Source organism: Chelonoidis abingdonii, chromosome 4 (assembly GCF_003597395.2).
Source record: "Chelonoidis abingdonii isolate Lonesome George chromosome 4, CheloAbing_2.0, whole genome shotgun sequence".
In the NCBI taxonomy this organism is placed as follows: Eukaryota; Metazoa; Chordata; order Testudines; family Testudinidae; genus Chelonoidis; species Chelonoidis abingdonii.
Genome location: NC_133772.1, coordinates 89,422,699 through 89,444,871, shown reverse-complemented (window position 1 = coordinate 89,444,871; position 22,173 = coordinate 89,422,699). Strand labels below are relative to the sequence as shown.

The 22,173-nt window shown below is 40.1% G+C and overlaps 1 protein-coding gene across 1 annotated transcript in view; it reads right to left on the bottom strand.

Moving 5' to 3' along the window:
• The window catches only part of EHD4 (EH domain containing 4), a 76,476-nt gene that overhangs the window by 22,664 nt on the left and 31,639 nt on the right, over positions 1-22,173 (bottom strand). The window contains exons 3-4 of the mRNA XM_032793847.2: positions 20,151-20,248; positions 5,020-5,432 (exon numbers count right to left, since the gene is read on the bottom strand). Of these exons, the coding sequence (XP_032649738.1) occupies positions 5,020-5,432; positions 20,151-20,248 (511 nt within the window). The remainder of the gene's footprint in view (positions 1-5,019; positions 5,433-20,150; positions 20,249-22,173) is intronic.

The window sequence follows — 22,173 nt, the reverse complement described above, 5'->3', positions numbered from 1 at the left end:
GTCCGGGGGGGGAAGGGAGGTTCACCTTCCTCTGCAGCGTGGGACACGGGTCACTTGCTGGAAGGTTCTCTGCATTTTGAAGTCTTCAAACCATTATTTGAGGACTTCAGTGGCTCAGACACAGGTTTGATACAAGAGTGGGTGGGTGAGATTCTGTGGCCTACATTGTGTAGGAGGTCAAACTAGATCAGGGGTCGGCAACCTTTCAGAAGTGCTGTGCTGAGTCTTCATTTATTCACTCTAATTTAAGGTTTCGCATGCCAGTAATACAGTTTAACGTTTTTAGAAGGTCTCTTTCTATAAGTCTATAATATATAACTAAACTACTATTGTAGGTAAAGTAAATAAGGTTTAAAAATGTTTAGAAGTTTCATTTAAAATTAAATTAAAATGCAGAGCTCCCTAGACTGGTGGCCAGGACCTGGGCAGTGTGAGTGCCACTGAAAATTAGCTCGCGTACTGCCTTCGGCACACGTGCCATAGGTTGTCTACCTCTGGACTAGATGATCATAATGGTCCCTTCTGACCTTAAAGTCTATGATTCTATTCACGCATGGAACGTCTCCTCTTGTTTTATAACAAATGTAACCTTGCAATCATTGAGAAAAAGTCACTTCACCCATAGCCTAGAGGATTGCATGGAATCCCTTCACAACAAAACAGATGAGACACAGGTAGCATCATCCGTAGAGGAAAGGGGTTTGTGTGTGTTGAGGATGACAAAGTTCAAAAGTGAAGAACCTAGATGCACTGGAAAGTGTCCAAGAAGATAGCCATGTCTCATTTGATTCCAGTGTAAGAATCAAGAGTTCTGAAATGGTTAGTTTTCTTCTTTAAAAAAACACACCACAAATCTTGCAACTGGCAGATCAATTATACACTTGGGATGTAGGCCCAGAACATTCACATTCTAGGGATTCCAAATGAGATTTAGATACCTGACTGAATTAGCAGAAAAGATTAAACATGACCTTTTAGTTTTAGAAGTCTGACAAACTGAACATTGCTTATAAAATTCCTATTATCCTATAAATGTATCACTGCAGAGAACACCATGATTGTTACATTCTCACATAGGTGAAACCTATTTCTTATTGTAATGAGGAAGAAAAGAGTTAGTGTATGAATGTTCATAATGTGTGTATTTCAATAATTTAAACTAGTGTGCCGTTATTGAGAAAGACACTGATACAAGGAATACTAATGCTGAAATACCATACGATTCTAAGTACGTGATAAATGACAACTGCAAGAATACCAGGGGATGGAGAACAATAATGAAGAATTGGAGGAATACTGCTGGGGTTGTATTTGAAATATTTTTGCTCTTTGGCTTCATTTTGGTCATCTTAAATGTCATTAATTCACTATTCCTTCAAGATCTAATAGAATGATCATTACAGTCGAGGTCTGTGGACAGCTACTGCAGTCCTCTAATCACTGACAGACCATATACAGATCATTGTTGCTCCTACACATAAAAACAATAAATCAAACAAAAAACATTATACATATTTGCTTTCACACACATTTGTGTTTAAATTTCTGCACAAATGGAAGAATGGAGACAAAATTAAAATGACAGCTTTCGGTATACAAATTCTAGATCTGCAGGAAGGGAGATGTATGGGTAATGCACACTTCTAACACAATGCCAATTAATAACAGCCCTACAGGATTTAATAGATTTATATATGTATAAAGCATCTAGAAAAAATATGGAACTGCAAGTTTGAAAAGCACAATTACTACAGTCCTGTACTTTTATTCCAACTGATTACAATTCCGTAAATATCACACAGGTTTTATAATATAAGAATGTTTTCCATCTTCAAAATATTTTATAACTAATACCTTACACCCTTGTGGCTTTGAAGTGACACTAGAAAGGAATGATAAGCTAAGCTAAGAAAGGAATCATAAGAACTAGACAGTGCGATGGGAATTCCCTTGTTTTATTTTTAGATATGTTATGAGTTTCAGGACAGACTGGGAAGGTGTGGCGGGTGTCTGGAGAAATGGACCAAGATAAAATACTTTACAATGATTTTGTTCAAAGAAGGGTGTACAAAATTGTGTTTCAGAATGACAGCTATTTTAAGATCAGCTAGGACGGAGACATATTACACTGCTGTTGCTTAGATAAGCAGCTGACTTCCCTTTCCATGGATGTCAATTGAGTACATTCAATGAACACTAATTTCACTTAAAAAAATTCAACTTCATCCATTTTTATTTTGTATTTAAATAGGATTTATGTTGATTAAGAGTCATCTGCTCCTGATGCTTCTCAGTCATCACAATCAATTACTTTGAAAGGGATTAGTATGCCAATAAGATTGATGAAATCAGATGAGAACTGCAGGAAGGACAGATTAACTTTTAAGAAACAAATATTAACAGAAACTTGATATCAAAATGGAATTTTAAATAATGATTGTCAACTGTTTCTAATATATTTTTTCAAAATATTCCAGGCAATATCAGTAGTTCTAGTCCTCAGTTTTCCACATTACTAACTCATTTCACTAAGGGCTGCCTACTCAGGAAAGTTTTACTGTATAGTCAATCAACCCATATAGTTAACCTGGCATAAACCCCCCACATAGACACTCTTATTCCAGTGTAAGAGTGGCTTTTTCTTTGGTTTAGTTTCCCAAGTGACAAACTGATAAAAGGCCCTCAGATACTGTAATAAGAATGTTTACACAGGATGTTAGACCAGTATAACTATATTGCAGGTTCAAACTCACACCTTAGCCTACACAGGTATAATTTACCCATGCAGACAAGCCCCAAAATACTATCATCTGCATTTGTATGTCACAGAAATCTTTAGTAAGTAGCAAATTTCTTCTACAATAGCTTCAAAGTTATTTGATTTTTCTTCCTTCCGACTTTTCAGCAAAAAACGTTTTCAAATCATTTGCATGCTGAGATTTAGAAAAGGAAAGGTGCTAATTATTAAACATTCCCTAGGGCTTTGCAGAAGAACAGAATACCAGAGTACTTTTGATAGTATTCTATCTGGAACTTTAATACTATACAATAAAGGAAGTCTACTAAGGAAGAGAAGGAAATATTTAGAGGAAACCATTTAAAACATAGCAATTGAAGTTTATCCAGGTTGGGCCTAGACAGGAAAGGACAGCAGAAGCTAGTGCCATTAAGTAGGGATTTTGAAGACTAGCGTTAAGTAATAATCAGAAAGCTTTAAAATTATAAACAAGCAATCTGGTGATAATTCCAAGAGCTTTACAAATAAGATGCTAGTTTCAAGGATAATTAGAGGCCTAACAAAAAATTAAGTACACACTTTCAACAGGCAATCTAAATAAAAATCAAATACTGCCAAGCCTAGAAATATGGACACAAATCAAGTAGCTACTGCAAGGCGGTTATCTGATTAGCAACATGCAAATACTATTTTCCACAGTTTAAAACAGAGGACAATGTTGGTAGGGCATTTGCCCTGAATGAACCTCTTAGAATCTTAGAACTCATTTCCTCCCAGGTCTGTTAGAGATTAGGATTTCTTCTGGAAATAATGGGAAGCCCACCTTTAGCGGAGTATGTGGGAGATGATGGGTTGGAAATACAGTTTTAATCAGAGGATATTACTTCTATTGTTGGGTTGGCTTGCAAAACAGTGATATACAGGCAGTTCTGTTAAGTAAATGAATGGTTTTTAAGTTTCAATATGGCAGTATTACTCCTTTTAATAGATGTGAAGTGCCAAAGTGGGGTGTGGGTGTGTGTGTGGTATTAAAAAAAAAAAAAAAAAAAAAAAAAAAAAAAAAATTTTGATTACGGAGAAGTTACTTCCCATCGGCAATATGTTGGTTGGCCATGATCTATTACAAATGCTGTGTGCTGCCACGTGTGTTAAAGGAAGTAAGTGTCTGGGTCTGAACTGTGATCTTTGATCCAGGAATTGCAAGTGCTGTGAAGGTGGTACACTTGGTATTTGGTGAAGGGGGCATCCTGTTTTGCTCAGTGATCAGCTGCTCTGCCTAGCAGCTGTTGATGAGCTCCAGGGAGTATATACAAATGGCCCTACTGGATCAGACCATATGGTCCATCTATACCAGAAGTATCCTGTCTGTGACAGTGGGTAGTGCCAGATGCTTCTTGCCATTGGACGTTTCGGGACTCGTGCAGCATAGTTGCATCTTTCACCAGTTTGACTAACAACCATTGATGGACCTATCCTCCATGAACCTACCTAATTCTTTTTTGAACAGTTATAGTTTTGGCTTTCACAACATCCCATGACAATGAGTTCCACAGGTTGACTGTGCATTGTGCTTAGAAGTATTTATTTTGTTGGTTTTAAACCTGCTGCCTATTAATTTCATTTGGTGACCCCTAGATCTTGAGTTATGTGAAGGAGTAAATAACACTTCCTATTCATTTTCTCCACATTATTCCTGACTTTACAGAGCTCTATCATAACCCCCCCCCTTTAGTTATGTTAGTAGTATGAAGTTCTCCTTACTAGAAAGAGAAGATATCCTAGACTTCAAGTCTCCTTCAAAAGGCAGAGAGAGTAACATCCTAAAACGCAAAAAGACGAGGAGTACTTGTGGCACTTTAGAGAATAACTTCATCAGATGCATGCAGTGGAAAATACAGTACATGCATCCGATGAAGTGGGCTCTAGCCCACGAAAGCTTATGCTCAAATAAATTTGTTAGTATCTAAAGTGCCACAAGTACTCCTGGTTTTTTTTGCGGATACAGACTAACACGGCTGCTACTCTGAATCCTAAAACACAGTACTTTTCCTTCTATGGCCATCTAAAAGGGTCCACTGATTGGTTCACTACATTACTGTCCAGCTCAACACATAATTTAACAATAATTTTTCCTTTAACTTTGTTAACTGAATGCATTTTCCAGAAAACACCTTGTTTCTGGGTGGGGAGGGAAAGATGTAAGAGGAGAGAGTAAAAACGAATGAAACAAACGTAGAAGAGATTGGTCATTGAAAATAAAGTTGGCTCTATTCCTGTCTTACCTTTGCAAGTCTTGCCCTCTTGATGAGATCATTGAGTTTTCGCACAGCTGCCTTCTGTGGGAGACTCTGAATGTCTCGGAAGAGATCCTGGGCTTCCACCTCAAAGAGCCTGCGGTTCTCCGTGTTTTGTAGAGGCTGGGCCCAAAAAGAACCAATGTAGACTCGCAACACCTCTGGAGTGTTAATCACCTTTCCGAGGGACCACATGAGTGCACCATAGACCCTCATCAACTGCTGGGTGTCCACCTGGTCAGCCTTGTTCAGCACCACTCGAATCTTGTCATCCTGGCCACGGAATGATTTAATAGCCTCCGAGAACTCATCAGAAATATCCAGCTTATGGGCATCAAAGAGGAGGATGATGCGGTCAACACGCTCAGCAAACCACTGGAGGACCTGGCAGAAGTCATAGCCTGAAGAGAGAGAATACAGCATTGGATGTCACTGAATTGATAACTCTTTATTAAGGATTGTTTAAAGGACTGGCTTATAACCCAGCAGTAGCAGTCTGACTTCTAAACTCAATTCCTAACGCTAGTGTCTCAGTCCTTAGATTGGCAGCAGACTGGGTATACCAGGGGTTCTCAAACTGGGGGTTGGGACACCTCAGGGGGTCACAAATTATTACATGGGGGGTCACGAGCTGTCAGCCTCCACCCCAAACCCCACTTTGCCTCCTGCATTTATAATGGTGTTATACATTAAAAACACTTTTTTATATATTTAAGGGGGGGGGGGTCGCACTCAGAGGCTTGCTATGTGAAAGGGGTCACCAGTACAAAAGTCTGAGAACCCCGGGGGTACACTCTAGGAATGAATGACTGCACTGTAACACTCCACAGCCCATTAAGCAGTCCAAGTCACAAGAATTTTATCCATTCCAATGATGGCTTTAATGAGAGGGTGGGTTACAGTGAAAAAAAATGAGTCCTGATCTTTGGGACACAGAACAAAAGGAAGTTTAAAGCAAAAACTCTTTTAAAAGTCTGCTTGCACAGCTTACAACTCTTGTTGACTGCCTCGCAACAACCCAACTCACTGTCATATTGTAGGGATATTAAAGAAGGTACTAACAGTGATTCCCTCAGTGACAGTGACCCCCCAGTTTCACCAAGTACAAAAATCTTTTAGTTCTTCTGTTAAAACTTGTAAGCTCCTGTTTGCAGAAAACATTGATTGTATCTGTCCTGTGAAAGATACTCTATTACAAACAAGTTAATTGACTTTGTTCTTGAAGTAAAAACTATGTTACCTGTAATTGATACAATGTAAACAAACTCTATAAGCCCTTAAGTGACTTTCACTTCATTGTAACAACAACGGCTTCTAGGCACACACCCCGAAAGTGGTGGAGACAGTAAATTAAAATATGGTTAAGATATGGAATGTACGTTGATGAATGCTTGATGTACATGAATGGTTAGGGAGGTGCCAGCCTAGAAAGGGAGTATCCATCAGCCGAAGAACGCGTCAAGTGGACCACCAGACAACCCGCGAGGGAAAACTAGGATCCACCCCAACACCTGGAAGTATGAGAAACACAAACTTTGGACAGTGTGGAGCCATCAGGAATGTGCCATCTGCTGATTGAGTCAGCAACAGCAGGATGAAACAGCTCCCATAGACTAACATAGGAATTAATTCCTATAAGAATGAACGCCAAAGACTGAGGACTTTGAGTCTCTGGTTCTGCTGCCAGCCTCCAGGAGCATCAGGTGCATCTTACACAGACTCAGCTCCATCCTCATGACCAAGATACCTGGCCAGTAACTTGGCATGAGCAACTTCTGGGCTGGTAACTATAACACCTATACAGAACTTGAATGAATGATTGTGTGAATGAATATGTGTGTGTGTGTGCGCGTGTGTGAGGAATAAGTAGTAATAGGAATAAGTGGTCAAACAACGTTGTTTACTTTTTGCTTTATTATTATATTAACAATAAATGTGGCATCTTTGCCTTATCCCTCTTAATAAGATCCTTCTGTTTTTTTATTATATTGGTATGACAATATTACAAACAGTACTTCAGGAACTCCTCTGGGAATGACGCACATTCTACAGAAGGCGTAATCAGTTTGTGAAATGACACTGAGTTTGCTCTGAGTGACTCATCTTACTTGAATGAGGAACAGGTGAACTAGAAGCCAGTTTTCCATCCCTATCCATCCTCTAATATGAAAAATTACTCTGAAGGACAGTCAAAATGCAAGGACAGTGGTGAGGAAACCTGAACAGAATCCAGAATTCAGCACCCAACAGCATTCACCTTTAATCATTGGCAATGTAGTAAGCTCACCATTAAACTCTAATTTTACATCTTCAGACATTTCACAGTATTGAATGCTTCTTTTACATTTACTTATGAATACAGTCATCATCCAGACATTATGTATCCCTTCTGTATAGATAAGCAAAAGGTCCTTATCTTTTACTGTGTTATTGTCCCCTGTTCTCCATATTACTAATTTCTTATCTCCATGAAGCAGGTAACACAAAGGGGGAAGAGGGTACCCATTCTAAAATCATTTAATTCTCCCTGAAATAATGCCTGCTTAGTCAAGAAAATTCACATCCACATCATAGATGACGCTGTTTGCCAGCTGTTAAAAACTTCAGTAAATAATCACAAGAAAAATAAGTTTACTGAATCATTAGCGGCTATGCTTCCAAGATGTCTGCTGTGAGCAGTGAACCCTCCAGTGCTTTCCAATAGGAAATTGGCTAGAGGCAGTGTCTAGGAACTCAAAGATATGCATGAAAACATTTCAGTGCCAAATTTTGCCATAAAGCACACAGCTGTAGCACCAGTGGGCAGAGGCTGGCCTTAAGTCATTTTATTTAAACCATTAAATTTGACAAGTACATAGTATGTGAAACCAAAAACTAGAAGCTCTAAGTATATCACTTAAAATCTTTCCAACTTTTGCCCTCAAGTCTAACTCCATTACAAATCCAGCACATTCATGCCAAATAAGATGGCAAGATTATGCTAAGAAATCTTTACTGAGCTCAAAGCAGATTCAGGTCAGATTCATTAAACGGTTTTAAAAAAAGGAGCAAATGCTACACCTTCCATTAAGAGAATTGCTTAGCAAGGAATACAAAATCCAATCCCTTTCCCGGTTACTCAGTCTCTTTTTTCTTACGTTTTTTCTTAAAAGCAGTTCAGGAAGAGGAGAACAAATGCCAATGGAAAAAAAGAACATGAACAAGACAAATCCAAAAGATAATTCTTGTTACCCCAAGGTGTAACATTTAATCCAAAAATATTTGATTACTTATCAGTGTTCTTTATAAAAACTATAGAAATAATAGTCAAAAGTGAGGAAAAAGCCTACAAAACACAAACCACTTCAATCTGCAACATGAATTTCCTGTCTGAAGGATAAAATTAGGATTGGAGAGAGAGAACCACTCCTGGGTTAGGCAGAATGCCAAACTACCCAAAAATATGAATTATATATCACCCACCCTAATCTGAAACATGTAGCAGCTTGGTTTGGATTTTTATTAGTTTGGAAGAAAAACATTAAGTTACGCATTTCAATCCAAACACAATGATGCAAACTAGTGAATTTAAAATAGACATTTTTAATAAAATTTAAGTTCTGCAGAGTTGACTACGTGAACCAATCCCTGTTGTTAAAGGGTTGGTTGAAAATTTTCCATCAAAACTGTTTTTCTACAGAAAACTGAGTACTGAACTAAATGAACATTGGTGGAAAGCGTTTTCTTTCCCCAGAAAACTTCAACTTTGAGTTTTTGGTGAAAAAACATTTAGCCTTTCAGTTTTTCAATGAAAATTTTCATTTTCTGTGGAAAATAAACCCGTTTTCTGACCATCTCTAGCAGTTATATGACTTTGGTATAACCATAGCAGAAATCTCAGCCATGGTTAAACATTTTAGCCAAATATTTCTAGCACTTGTTATTTCGCTGATGTTTCACTGAGGCCAAGTTAACTTGTCTTGGTTTATGTGAATTATTGTAGTTTGCCCACAAACAGTACTTGCTCCAGCCATTGCTACAATGTGCAGGTGGAGCACACATCCCATGATTCAATTACAGTCTGTCTTTAACCAGTTCCTCAGAAACTCCACAGCTAATCAAATACTTTTGTGTGACATCCATATTTTTGGGTCTTCTAACCCTTCTCTTACCTTCCATTTCTAAGTTTAACACAGTTTCTTATATATTCGTCTGGTCTTCTTTTCATATGCCCAAACCGTCTAAGCCTGGATTCCCTCAGCTTTTCGATAATTTTCTATAATTGATACCACCTTCACATTTCCCCTAATTCATTTGTTCCAAACATGGTCCAACATTGTAACTTACAGCATCTATTTTATCATTGTCATTTCCACTGTATTCAAGATCTGCTCCGGTCTCTTCCTTTGTGCCCAGCACTCAGTCAAACAAAAGTGCTGGTCTAATCACCATCTTGAAGAACTTACTTTTTAATGTAACAGGCATTCTCATATTGCAGATCACTCCCCTCGCTTATCTCCCTTTAGTCCATGCCTTTCCTTTTCTACTTACAAGTTCATCGCTGAGTTCGCCATTATCCTGTACTATCACAGCTAGGTACTTGAACTTCTGTATCTCTGGTAATGGCTAGCTCCCTAGACTTACAGTCCTGTTGACTTCCTACAAGGTATCAGGAAATCTACAGACTATATACTCTGTTTTTCTGCCAATTTTCAAGCCATTTCTTTCAAGTACACACCTCCATCCCTCTAAATCTTCCTCCATTTCCTATTTATTCTCCCGCATGAGCATGACATTGTCTGCAAAAAACATGCACCATGGTGCCATTCTTTGGATGTTTTCTGTAACTGCATTGAACACCAATGTAAACACAAAGGGGTTTAATATCGAGCCTTGATATACTCTGATTCTTACTAAAGACCATTCAGTTTCTCCATTTGGTTTTCCAGCTGTGATAACTAGGGCCCTACCAAATTCACAGTCCACTTTGGTCAATTTCATGATCATAGGACTTTTAAAATCGTAAATTTCATGATTTCAGCTATTTAAATCTGAAATTTCACAGTGTTGTAATTGTAGGGGGTCCTTACCCAAAAAGGAGTTGTGGGAAGTCGCAAGCTTATGGGGGAGGGGGGGGGGGAGCTGCGATACTGCTACCCTTACTTCTGCACTGCTGCTGGTGGTGGTGCTGCCTTCAAAGTTGGGCAGCTAGAGAGCAGCAGCTACTGGCCAGGAGCCCAGCTCTGAAGGCAGCACAGTCACCAGCAGCAGAGCAGAAGTAAGGATGACACGGTACGATATTGCCATCCTTACTTGTGCACTGCTGTTGGCAGGGCACTGCCTTCAGAGCTGGGCGCCTGGCTAAAAGCTGCTGTTCTCCAGCCATCCAGGTTTGAAGGCAGTGCAGAAGTGAGAGTGACAATACCACAACCCCCATAAAATAACCTTGCGACCCCCCTGCAACTCTCTTTTGGGTCAGGACTCCCAATTTGAGAAACGTTGGTCTCCCCTGTGAAATCTGTATAGTATAGTGTAAATGCACACAAGACCAGATTTTACAGTGGCAGACCAGATTCCACAGTCTGACATGCATTTTTCATGGCCTTAGATCTATATTATGGTGGTAATGAGTGTGTCAGGTCTGATGTCAGTTACGGAGAGGTGGAGGGTCTCTCTCTGCCACGTAGCCTTAAAGGGCTTCTAGGTCACGATCACCTTAAAGATATTAAATTTTTTGTGAGCTAACCTGTATAAGACATAGTACTATTTACAATTAAACATTCTTGCAATTACACTTTTTTAAAAATGTGGGCTAGGTTCAGCATTTTTCCTGTTGCCTTTCCTGTTTCTCCTGTTACTTCAAACACTTGTTTGGTAATTACTTTACAATTATGGGTAAAAGCACACAAAAGACCAGATTTCATGGTCCATGACGTGTTTTTCATGGATGTGAATATGGTAGGGCCCTAGTGATAACATCACCCTCGTACATTCCTGGGTGAGTCTGATATAACTTTCAGATATCGGCTTCATTTTCATACATCACGAGCTAACTTCTCAAGACTGATGAACACTACGTGCAGGGTTCTTCTCTTTTCTTTATATTTTTCCACTATCAATCTTAATGCACTATTGACTTGTCTGGCACAAATCCAAATGATCACTGATCTTTACTTCTCTTCATAGTCTCTTATCAATAACTTTCTCCCAGATCTTCATCATATGGCTCATACTCTGTGTGTATGTGTGTGTGTGTGTGTGTGTATATATACACGTGTGTGTGTGTATATATACATACACATATACATATACATACATACATACACACACACACACTAATTCATTGCAATCATTTGCATCTTTTTGTTTATTCCAAATCTAATTTTTTAGTGGAACTAGACACAGAAGTTTGGCTATTTTTTAAAACTAGAATTATTTCAAGGTGCAAAATAGCCAATTTTCTGCCTCCCTCCTCTGCACACATTTTCTAAAACCCTTGGTGCCTTAAGTATTCGTCTGAATCCCAGTGAAACTAACCAGTTGTTGAACATCAAGGTTTGACCCCTGAACACTAAAGCAGCAAAAAAGCCATTGTATTGTCAGAAATTGCTGGAGACATAGGGAAGACACTAATTTTCCATATGTAGTAAGATGAGGCCCTGAAACACAAAACCTTGGTATCAGAGGCCCAGTATGAGGCCTGAACTAAAGTAATGGTCAAGACTTTGCTAACATAAAGCAAAGTTAAGCTGTGAGCCAGAGGCAGGCCCTGCTCACAAAAATTGTCAAGAAGGTGGCTGCTAATTCGATGTACACACATATCTAAAGGGTATTAAGCACTAATAGGATAAAAATGGACCAGGATGGCACCAGAACAGTGTGGTACGAACACATTCCACACAGATAATAAGGAACAGGCTGACCAATCCTAAAAGAGTCGAAAGGATATGATAGACTTGTTTGTTCAAACCAACATATACCAGGAGAGAGGCAGCACCCCAACACGCAGAGGGGTTGTACCTTGCTACGTAGAGGGGTTCATCTCAATACGTCAGGAGTGATGTGTAACTTGTTTGTACCTGTGTATAAGAATGCGTCCCTGGGGTAGTGTCTTTGTCTGACCTAGGGGGCAGTGGTAAATCCCGCCACTGACTGAGCCGGTCCATTGTCAGTGAGCAAATATGTACTAGCAGAACTGTAGACATCTGATCTGGGGACCTAGAGACTGTGTTTTGTTTGGCAATAAACCTGGCTGGGTGCCTTCGTACCTTATCGGAGTCTGTGGTCATTGGGCAGTTCGCTTGAGATCTGCTGTGCCAGCTATCTGCGCAGAGCTGGGACAGCACAAGGAAGAATACACGTGCACGCAGCCAACTTATCAACATTGAACAGAGCAGAGCACCACACTGGTGGCATTTGACGATATCATATACCTCATGGTTCAATAGTATCAAGCAGCCAAGACTTCTTTTTAACTATGCCTCCCCCTTCATTTCATGTTAATGTAAGCAGTTAACTGTTGACGTAAATCAGGAAGACCTGCTAAATGTGTTTTGTTGTAATTGAAATGGAAGCTTCTCCAGTGCCCCACCTCCTTCCTTCCCTTCCACTTATCTTCTTTTCACATCCTGTTGGCAACACACACAATGTGTCTGAAATAACTCAGCAAACATCACACCTTGTGTTACCATGGAACCTTCTCATGTATGGCAAGGTGCCCACAGCATATACACGTCCCCCAGGCATCATATTGCTATGCATTTACACATACTGCTTGAAATCTCCTGCAAGTTTAATGAGAGGCTAGATGCATAATAAAGCTTATGGAATATCTTGCTTGTTCGTGAGGGCAGGACAATGGTGTTTTCAAAGAAAGCCAGCTTTGAAACGTGCATAGAACCTAACCTTGGAAAGCGGAATGTAAACTTTTGTCCCTTTTCAAAGTTGTCAGTTGCTCTTTCTTGAGTAACTAGTCAAATTTTCCAAAGCTTTTAATAAAATATATGGGTAGGTAGTCATGCTGAAGGGCAGGGACCAGGGTGGGTTTATTATACAGAAGAAAGCTTAATATCTTACATTTTAAATTATACAGTTTCTACACTGGATTTTAATCAGTCAACACAGGAATAATTTTACTTATTCCCAGTAAATTAGTAATGCTTGTCAAGTCTTTCTTGCAATTATGTTTGCACATGTAAACTGATAGTTAATAGTTAAACCATTCAAAAATTGCTTGATAGAAAAAAAGTGAAACCTTTAACTCTATGCCCTGAAAGCAAAGAATGGACTTCCTTCCCCACCATGTGCGCACACGCACAAAATATTACCAGGGAGGCAGATTGCTGCTCATCAAGTTGTCAGAAGGTGACCGAACTTTTCTTTCACAAATGTCATTGAATCAATCAGGTGACTGCCAATGTGAGTATCAATAATGATGGTAGTCGTATGATATGGACAGCGGATAGAGGGCTCGAACTAGCTATCAGATGGTACTAAATTTCACTTAGCAACCTGGACCAGTGCAATACTTCCCCATCTAATTAATTTACTTATGGGGGCGGGGGATCCAGTTCTCTCTCTCTCTCTCTCTCTCACACACACACACACACGTCAAAGAAGGAAAAGGTAGAAGGAAACTGAAAGTTAAAAATGATCATTGAAATATGAAATTTAGAAATAATGAGAAAAGCAACTCTTCCAAATAAACAGCACTATGGGCTGGGAGATTTCATGCCACACAAACAGAACATGAACTGCTAAATACAAGTAAGTCAGCAGTCAACTCAGAAACAAAAAGAAATTGCAGTTCCTATAGAAGATGAACAGGCATCTAATTTTAGTTCGAAGCAGCTGGTGAGATAAAATACCAGTATCGTATTATTTAAGGTTTGGGCTGAAATACGAGAAATAAAACATGCTTAATTAGGTACCAGGGCAGTAATAAATTAGCTACATAAGAAATTGCTTCATTTGGCCTCAGCGGAGGTCTAATAAGTAGGAATGACATCACTTGTTTGTAAGGGGTATAAAAATGTAAACTCTTAAAGAGTTCTTTGCTAATACTTGTCTAATCAAGTTGGAGCCGACCAACATGGGTCTAAGAACACCTGGGTATCTTGATCAAATGCTTACAAATATTTTGTTACTGTTTGGATATGGTAAATTACTTATTATTTAGGCTTTTTAGGCCTATTTAGAGCAATTATATGAATACATTCAGCCCCTCGATTTGAGGAATTTATGGCTAAATTAGAGTCGTGGTAATGCCCTGCATAAATAATAATTTCAACAAGAATGAAGGGACAAGAACAAACACCCCTAACTTGCAAGAATGAATCAGGTGTTGCAGGAAAGCAGAGGACAATTCCCACACCTGAAGGAGGAGAATGGCAGTTTTACTGCTAACAGAAACCAGCTACTTGTGATGTGATCCTCCTTGTTCCCCTCTTGTATGAGTGTTGCTGGTCTACCTGCGTGCAACAGAGATGATCCCTTTCATGTATCCCATTAACCAGACGGGAAGGGATCACAGCTTCCTATATCTTTCTTAGCTCTGGGGATAAAGAATCCTCTGCTCTGACAGCACCTCCCCACCCCAACCCCGCCCTCCAGTATGGCGTTCCTCTGCCACTGCTAGCTGATATTCACAGGACGAGGGTGTAGGGTGAACGAGAACATGGATTTCTGTCCTAGTAGCCATTTTCTTCAATCACTGCTGGTCTTTGGGTATTGAGGATACACATTTCTGCCCCTTTCTACCCCTAGATTGTCTAAACGGTCCACTGCTAGTTCTCCTCTGTAGATCTTAGCAGCTTGGCTGCCTCCTGCTGCTACTATGGTAGAAATAAAGGGTATATTTACAATGCAGCCTAGGCCCAGGGCTCACACCCAAGCTCAAGCCTTACCCCTCTTCTGAGTACACACAAATCACACTAACCCGGGGCTCACACCCAGAGTCCCAGAACCTCACAAGGGTGGAGGGTCTGAGCCTGAGTCAAGCCAGGACCCTACTGCTTTGCAGTACAGACACAGACCCACTGGGCTTGTCCTCTGGGAGTCCGACAACACTAAGTATTCCATAGTCCCACAGGCCAACTTCCTTTGTCATCTACATAGCCAAGTTTGGTGGATTGTCAAGTTTTCCCACACTGCATCATGAACAAAGGGCTAGAGCGGCCACATTTTGGAAGGGTGCTAGGAAGAGGGTGGTTAAACCTGGGCCTGCATTGAACCATGGAAGTGCCGAACTGGAAGGGATCTCAATACATCACCTTAACCAGTCCCCTACGATCAGGGTAGAACTTAGTAATGAAGTAATAATAATACATAATGCAGTGTAGATGCTGGAGCCCAGGGTGAGACCCAGGATTCAAGAAGTTCTAACCGGGGATTACAAATGAATGCAGACGCTCAAGCCCTAGGTTAACAAACCCAGGGTCTGCTCACTCAAGTTCTGCTAAGCCTGGGCTTACATCGCAGCATCTGCTTTTTGCTCAGATGCTATCAGCATGGGCAGGGCTTACTTTTGCTAGTGGAGAGGATAACTCCTAATGGTTTTAAAATATAACCTTTTTTACAAAGCCAGGGTCAAGCATAAAACCACTCTCAGTAGCTTTAACTCTTACACAATCAGTATACCAAATAAACTTTCACTATTGGAGAGAAAAAATGTTAGGAGTCATGCCCTGGGAGACAACAACTTAATTCTCATTGCCAGAGGCCAATCTCCACTTTCTACAAGGTGGACACTGTTTGTTAAGACATTTTAGATACAAAAGTTCATGAGTAATCTGGAATCTTAAATTCCATTCACATTAGTACACAACTGATTTAGAATATAATTTAACAAGTTTATATGGTTTAAAATGTATTAAGTTAAACTATTTTCACAATAAGGTTATTGTTTATACTTCTCCTTCAAGAAGCAGCTCAGAGAGGCTTTGCACTGCACTGAATCACAGGTCTGTTCCTCACAAAACCCATTGCTTACATAAATGTTTGACAATACAATACTCAAAGTAGACCCAACAAGCAGCTGTATTTGCATTGATTGAGCAGTCATTATGTCACACACTGGGGCATGTATCTGAACATTCAGTACTTCAAGTACATGTGGGTGAGCACAGTGTATTTGCATAAAAATATGAGCATGTAACAGGACTATTTACTCATTTGTACACACCTGAATTTTTTGGACTGTGCATCTACAACAAAATCCCAATTCTTGATTCCTTGTTCAAAAGTAGATACTCTGCCAGTCTTGGGGTGAATTAACATGGGAGGTTTGCTGTAGAACAAAGCCCTGTTCACACAACAACTAAACTGGCTAAAGCTAAATAGTATTCAGCAGAACCATATTCTAACAAGACCGAAAAAATAGCTGACCTATGTAATGACACAAAGCTAACATTTTCTGCACCTAGTTATTTAAAATTTAGGAACAGAAATCTATCTTCTCCTCTGTCAGTGCCATGTGCACTAGAAACTATACTTCCATTTCTATGGTTATCAGATATTAGGCTACCCTCAAGAAACCACAATGTGATTCATATTATTAAGGAAGAGATCATTATTTTTAAATACACAAAGGGCTTTGCACGTTGGAGTTCTTCCTTCTCTATGTTCAATGAACAGCAAAAGTATCTCAGAGCTGCCATTTACAACTGGCACTGTGGTCACATTTAATATACACACACGCGCGCGCATGCGCAAATCCATCTATGAAAGGACAGGAAGTGAAAATGCAGTGTGTTCCAGTCACGCTCAGTGTACTGATTTAGCAGATAAGACAAGAAAATATATTACAATAGTTTTGAGACAATGCGTTACAGAATAGAATATCATTTAGATACTGGAGTGACACCTTACTTGTAGAAGGTTTTTTTTTTTGTTATTTAGGTAGTTTTTAAAAAGCAGACAGGTCTCCTACAAGCTGTATTAAAAAGCCATGGTCTAATTTTTTGTACAATTTTAGTTTTGCTCCCTTTCAAGTATAATGCATATCTCATAATAAAATATCTGAAAACAACATTTGGGAACTTGCAGTACTAGCCGATTTGTGCTGATGAATAGACAGGTTGGGTTCTTAGGAGTCAGAGATGCCTCTTGTTAATGTAAACCACATTGTGTCAATATGGCTGAGAATCTCTGTCAGAATAGAGATGACAGGAACTTGGCAGGATGTAATATCAACAGTCCTCTACCATATTGACTTAGTAGCTCATCTCATAGCTACTGTAAGATCTGCTTCCATGAAAAGAGGAACAACAAAGGACAGGTAATCATTCTCCATTTCCATTTTCTTATTACTAAGAATAGCAGATTATTTCAAGAGAATTTGCTAGTTGAATTTACTAGTTATAGTCTTCTTAGTACAATATAAATATAAGTATGAAACACAAATAAACTACATTAAAATACTATAAGGCTGCAAAGGCAAGCACTCAAAGCTTAGGAAATGCCTGTGCAACTTTAATTCAGACTCCTTGTGCATATGCATTGTGACGCAGTCTTTAATTACATGAACACATGCTACCTTTTCCACATGACATTTCTTAACTTTTGAGTGCTTAACTCTGCAACCTTAATATTCTTTTAATGTAAGCTTTTTGTATGTAATTTCTGAGGTTTTTAAAAAAGCAAACTGAAAAAACAAATTCCATCATGTGGCATCATACTGACACCAAATGGGTCATGAGCGAAGTTGGAACCTTTAGCTTCATTGCGTAGACCTCCGACACTTGAACTAACGAAGTAACTGATAATAGTTGTAGGTTCTCATCTTCACTAGATTAGAGGGGGATAAGACATTTTGCCATGGGGATTCATCTGTCCCAATCCTGTCTCTTCCCCCACCATGGGTTCCTTGTACAAGTCCAATTCTTCTTGCCTACCCAATCCCAGTCCTCACTGCTCAGTCTCCTCAGCCCAGTCCCAGTCTCCTCACCAGTCCCAGTTCTCCCCCTCCCACTCCAACTCCTCATCCCTAATCTCCTTACCCAGCCAGTCCCAGTTCCCCACTCCTGGCTCTTCATATGATCTGTCTCTCCCCTCTCCACCCACTGGCTTCCACTCCAAGTCTCCTCCCCCATGCCCCTCATCCAATTTCAGTCCCCTCTGCACCCCAACTCCTCACCAAACCTATCTTCCCTCCTCTCTCATGCCTGTTCCACTCCACACTGGTTCCTAGTCCCAGTCTTCTTGTCCAGTAGGTCTCAGACGCCTCTCCCTTCCTGTCTCTCAATCCTAGTCTCTTTACCAACTAGGCCTAGCCACTCTACATCCCCCAGTATCCCAGCTCCTTGTCATATCTTAGTGTTCTCTGCCTCCAGCCATCTGACTCCTGGCCCACCCTCCTGTTTCCCTCACCAGCTCCCAGTCCTTTCCTGGCTCCCAACGCCTATCTCCTTCCACAATCAGGCCTAACCTACCTTTTCCCCCTGCTGCAGTGCCCAATCCCTGCCTCTCCATCTTCTTGACAAACAAGCCCCAGTTTCCATACCTCAGGTCCCTGTCTCGCTAGACTCCTTTTTGCAATCTCCTCCTTTCCATCCCCTCCACATTCTAGTCAGATAGCTTCTTCCAAGCTGCCTGGGCACTGACAGGAGCGACACTGAGACTACAGGGGAGACATACTTTCTGCTATCAGTTCTAGTGAATTATCCCCCACTGGCCCACAGCAGTCATTACTGGTAAAGTCTGGTTTCACCTCTGTAGCCCTGGGCTGGAGGGAATATGCTCAGTTGCTCTGTGGGGATGGTGCAAGCGCAATATAGTCAGCTCTAGGAGCTGTGAGGGGATGAATCATGCTCAATCACTCTGCTGGGATGGTGTATGCTCAGTCCATTCAGCACTAGGAGATGCAAGAGGTGTGAGAACAAAAATCTTCAGAGATTTTAGCTGCTAAAATCGATGAAGTCTCTATTGAGCATGTGCAAACTGCCATTTTTCAAAGGCTTATAACCTGGCCAAATTTAGGTGGATTTTTCATAGGGACAGCAAAAGCCATTTCACAGGGGCATCCCTGACACAAATTCCAGCCTCCCTGCCAAATTTCAAGTGCCTGGTCCAAAGCGTGGGAGTGATAGAGCATTTCAGATAAAAGGTCTCAAATTTTTTACATGGGCAAAACAACCTCTCTTTTCCTAGCTTTATTCTCCGAAATGGCTAAATCATTTGGCTGAAATTTTCCAGAATAATTCAGCCTGAGGTAGACAACAAGCATAGAAAATTTCAGCTTAAACAGTTAAAGTTTGGCAAAGTGATAAGCAACTGAAAACTCGGTGTTATAATAGCAAGAGTTGGGTAGCCTTAAAAATAAACAATGCTATCAGCCTCGCCTATAAGTATAATCTACATATTTATAATTTACATTATTTGCACTACTAAATGTAACCAATTTCTGGAACTACAACACTCATTTATTATTCTTCTGAAAAACCACCCAAATTTGGGCAAGTTATAAGCCTTTGAAAAGAGTTGTGGTTTGCATGCTCAACAGAGACTTTGTCAATTTTTGCAAATATTTAGTGTGCTGTTAAACTACACCTCTACCTCGATATAATGCTGTCCTCGGGAGCCAAAAAAATCTTACTGCATTATAGGTGAAACCGCGTTATATCGAACTTGATTTGATCCACCAGAGTGGGCAGCCCTGCCCCCCCGGAGCGCTGCTTTACTGCATTATATCTGAATTCGTGTTCTATCAAGGGCGTTATATCGTGGTAGAGGTATACTTGAAGTTTCTTGTTGGTTGTTTCTTTAGTTTTATATACACTGAGGGATTGTGTTTGATGGACTCTGAAAATTCAACACAATATTTTTTGTTTTTGTTTAACTAAAGTGCTTTGGTGCATTTCAGCACAATAACAAAAGCCCCTACACCACTCAACATGAATGGAACATTGGTCCCAATCTCTACAGCTAACCTCAAAACATTGATTGCAACAGACTTTGTAACATTTGTTCAGCACAGAGACCCAAAAAGAGACAATTTACACTCAGGTCTCCCACATCACAGTGGTACCACACCATTTCCAAGCCACTGGAGCAGGCTCTTAAGATAGAGTAGCGGGACCAATTTCCCAGTACAGCAGAACAGGTCACTAGAGGTGTTAGCTACTTTCACTGCTTCAGCTCACCTCTACTGATGCGCTGTTTCTCTCCTGAAAGAATGCCGGGACTATCAATGATGCTGATGCTCTTCAGAACCTCATTAGGTAACTGAGCACACATGAACCTGCAGGGAAGGAGGAAAGACGTTATTTACAGCAGCTCTAGTTCTTGGTTAGATTGCCTGTAAAAATCCCCACTCGAGTCCATGTACTCTTAACAAAGGTGGACCTCTTTGTAAAGCAGTGAACACTGGGGTCACTGTATTGCCTATCACAAATGTTCAATCATGATATTTTAAAAAATAATATTTTTGGTGTTCCTTTAATTTGCCTTCGAGTTTCTGAGCCCCTAAGGTACACTCCATTCACATTTTCAGGCTTATTTCTGCAGCAATCAGAGCCAGAAACTTTCATTTAAAATAAAAAAAATCAGATTCTCATGTAACTATTTGCCTCCAGGAGCTGAGGCTGTACTAAAAATACCAAGGATAATGAAACATTTGATAAAATCATTAAGGATGGCAACAATGGGTCACACACTTGCCATGGCAAGAAACCAAATGCCGGGTGCAAAGTTACTGAATATATACAGCTATGGCCTCAGTTCCTTTCCATTTAGTAAAAATCCCAGAGACTCTAAAAATCTGAGGAAGGCAGGTAGAAAGCTACAGAGATATCAGATCTATAATAAACTGTCAAATCAGGAAAGTAGTCCTGCTTAAACACACACAAAGAACTCCAAAAACCAGCCTTACACACCACAGTGATAGAAAGTGCTCAGGCAGAGTTCTTCTGACCTGGAAAAATACAGTTTAAGGGCTTTGAGTACTAGATCATCTGGAAGTTCATAACGAGCTTGTATATAAAATATTAGCCACGTTGACACTTTCCAAGTGCTGATACATTTAAAGGGAAAAGCTATCCCTGTATGTCATTAATAGCCTAGGAGACTTGCACAAGACTTGCCTTATTTAGGTAGCAGATCAGGGCCCTATCAACAACTGGACAGTGAAGCCTACCCCCCCTCTGGTAAAATGTGTAATATAGGGGAATAAAATACAGACAGGCTAATTATTTCAAATGGAGAAAAAAAATCACCTTCAGAGCTTTAGGCAGAAATTTAGCAGGTGAGTAGGAACATCTCATCCTTATAGAACACTGCAAGGAGAGTCAGCCAATAGGTTTTGGATCTCACTAACTCTCATGGCCGACATTAATGATATCAGTAACAGGGTCTTCAGAGACAGCACAGTGGCCATGCTCCCAAAATTCAAACAGTAGTGCCCTCACCTTGGCAAGTCCCAAGGAAGTGGTGCTTCATACAGTAGATGTCAGAAGAAGAAAGATCTTTGAATAGATATATGAGCTGATATAGCCAAATAATGAACCTCGTACTTAAAGGCCAAACTGGCCTATGATAGTAAATAGTCCAACATAGAGGCAGATGCTAAAACAATTTTCTTCTGAGCGGTCTAAAGAAAGATGTTCTGTACTGTACTGTGTAGAATTCATGGCTCTCTAACAAAACATACCGCAGTCGAAGTCAAAATGTGTTAGTATAGTATGGTTCAGGCAGCCAACTTCAGAAAACTCAAGTCCAGATGGACAATATGCTCCTGCTTCTAAGATAGACGATCTAGAAGATCCAGGAGAATTGGAGGGACCCAAGTTAGAAGCTATCAACAAACTCAAGCCTTGTCTTATTTTCCAGGTGACCTTTAGAAGTAATGATATTGGAGAAAATGCACAAAGAAACTCCTTGCTTTTATCCATTAAAAGGCATCGCTCAGGAAACCAAACTCTGTATCTGTCTGTCATCCCTTCTGATTCAGACACACACAACTACCTAGATTTTTCAACAGCACACGTTAAGTAAACAACGTTATCTCAGTATCTCCTATAATTACTATAGAGAATACAAAGAAGTACTAAATATAGCAAATTCTGCAAACACCAAAGTAGCCTTATCTAAGTAAAGGTTTTGCAAGTTTGTGCTGCTTTTGAAAGGTCAGTGAGACGCTGCTATTAAAAAAAACTTTGCCCTTCACTT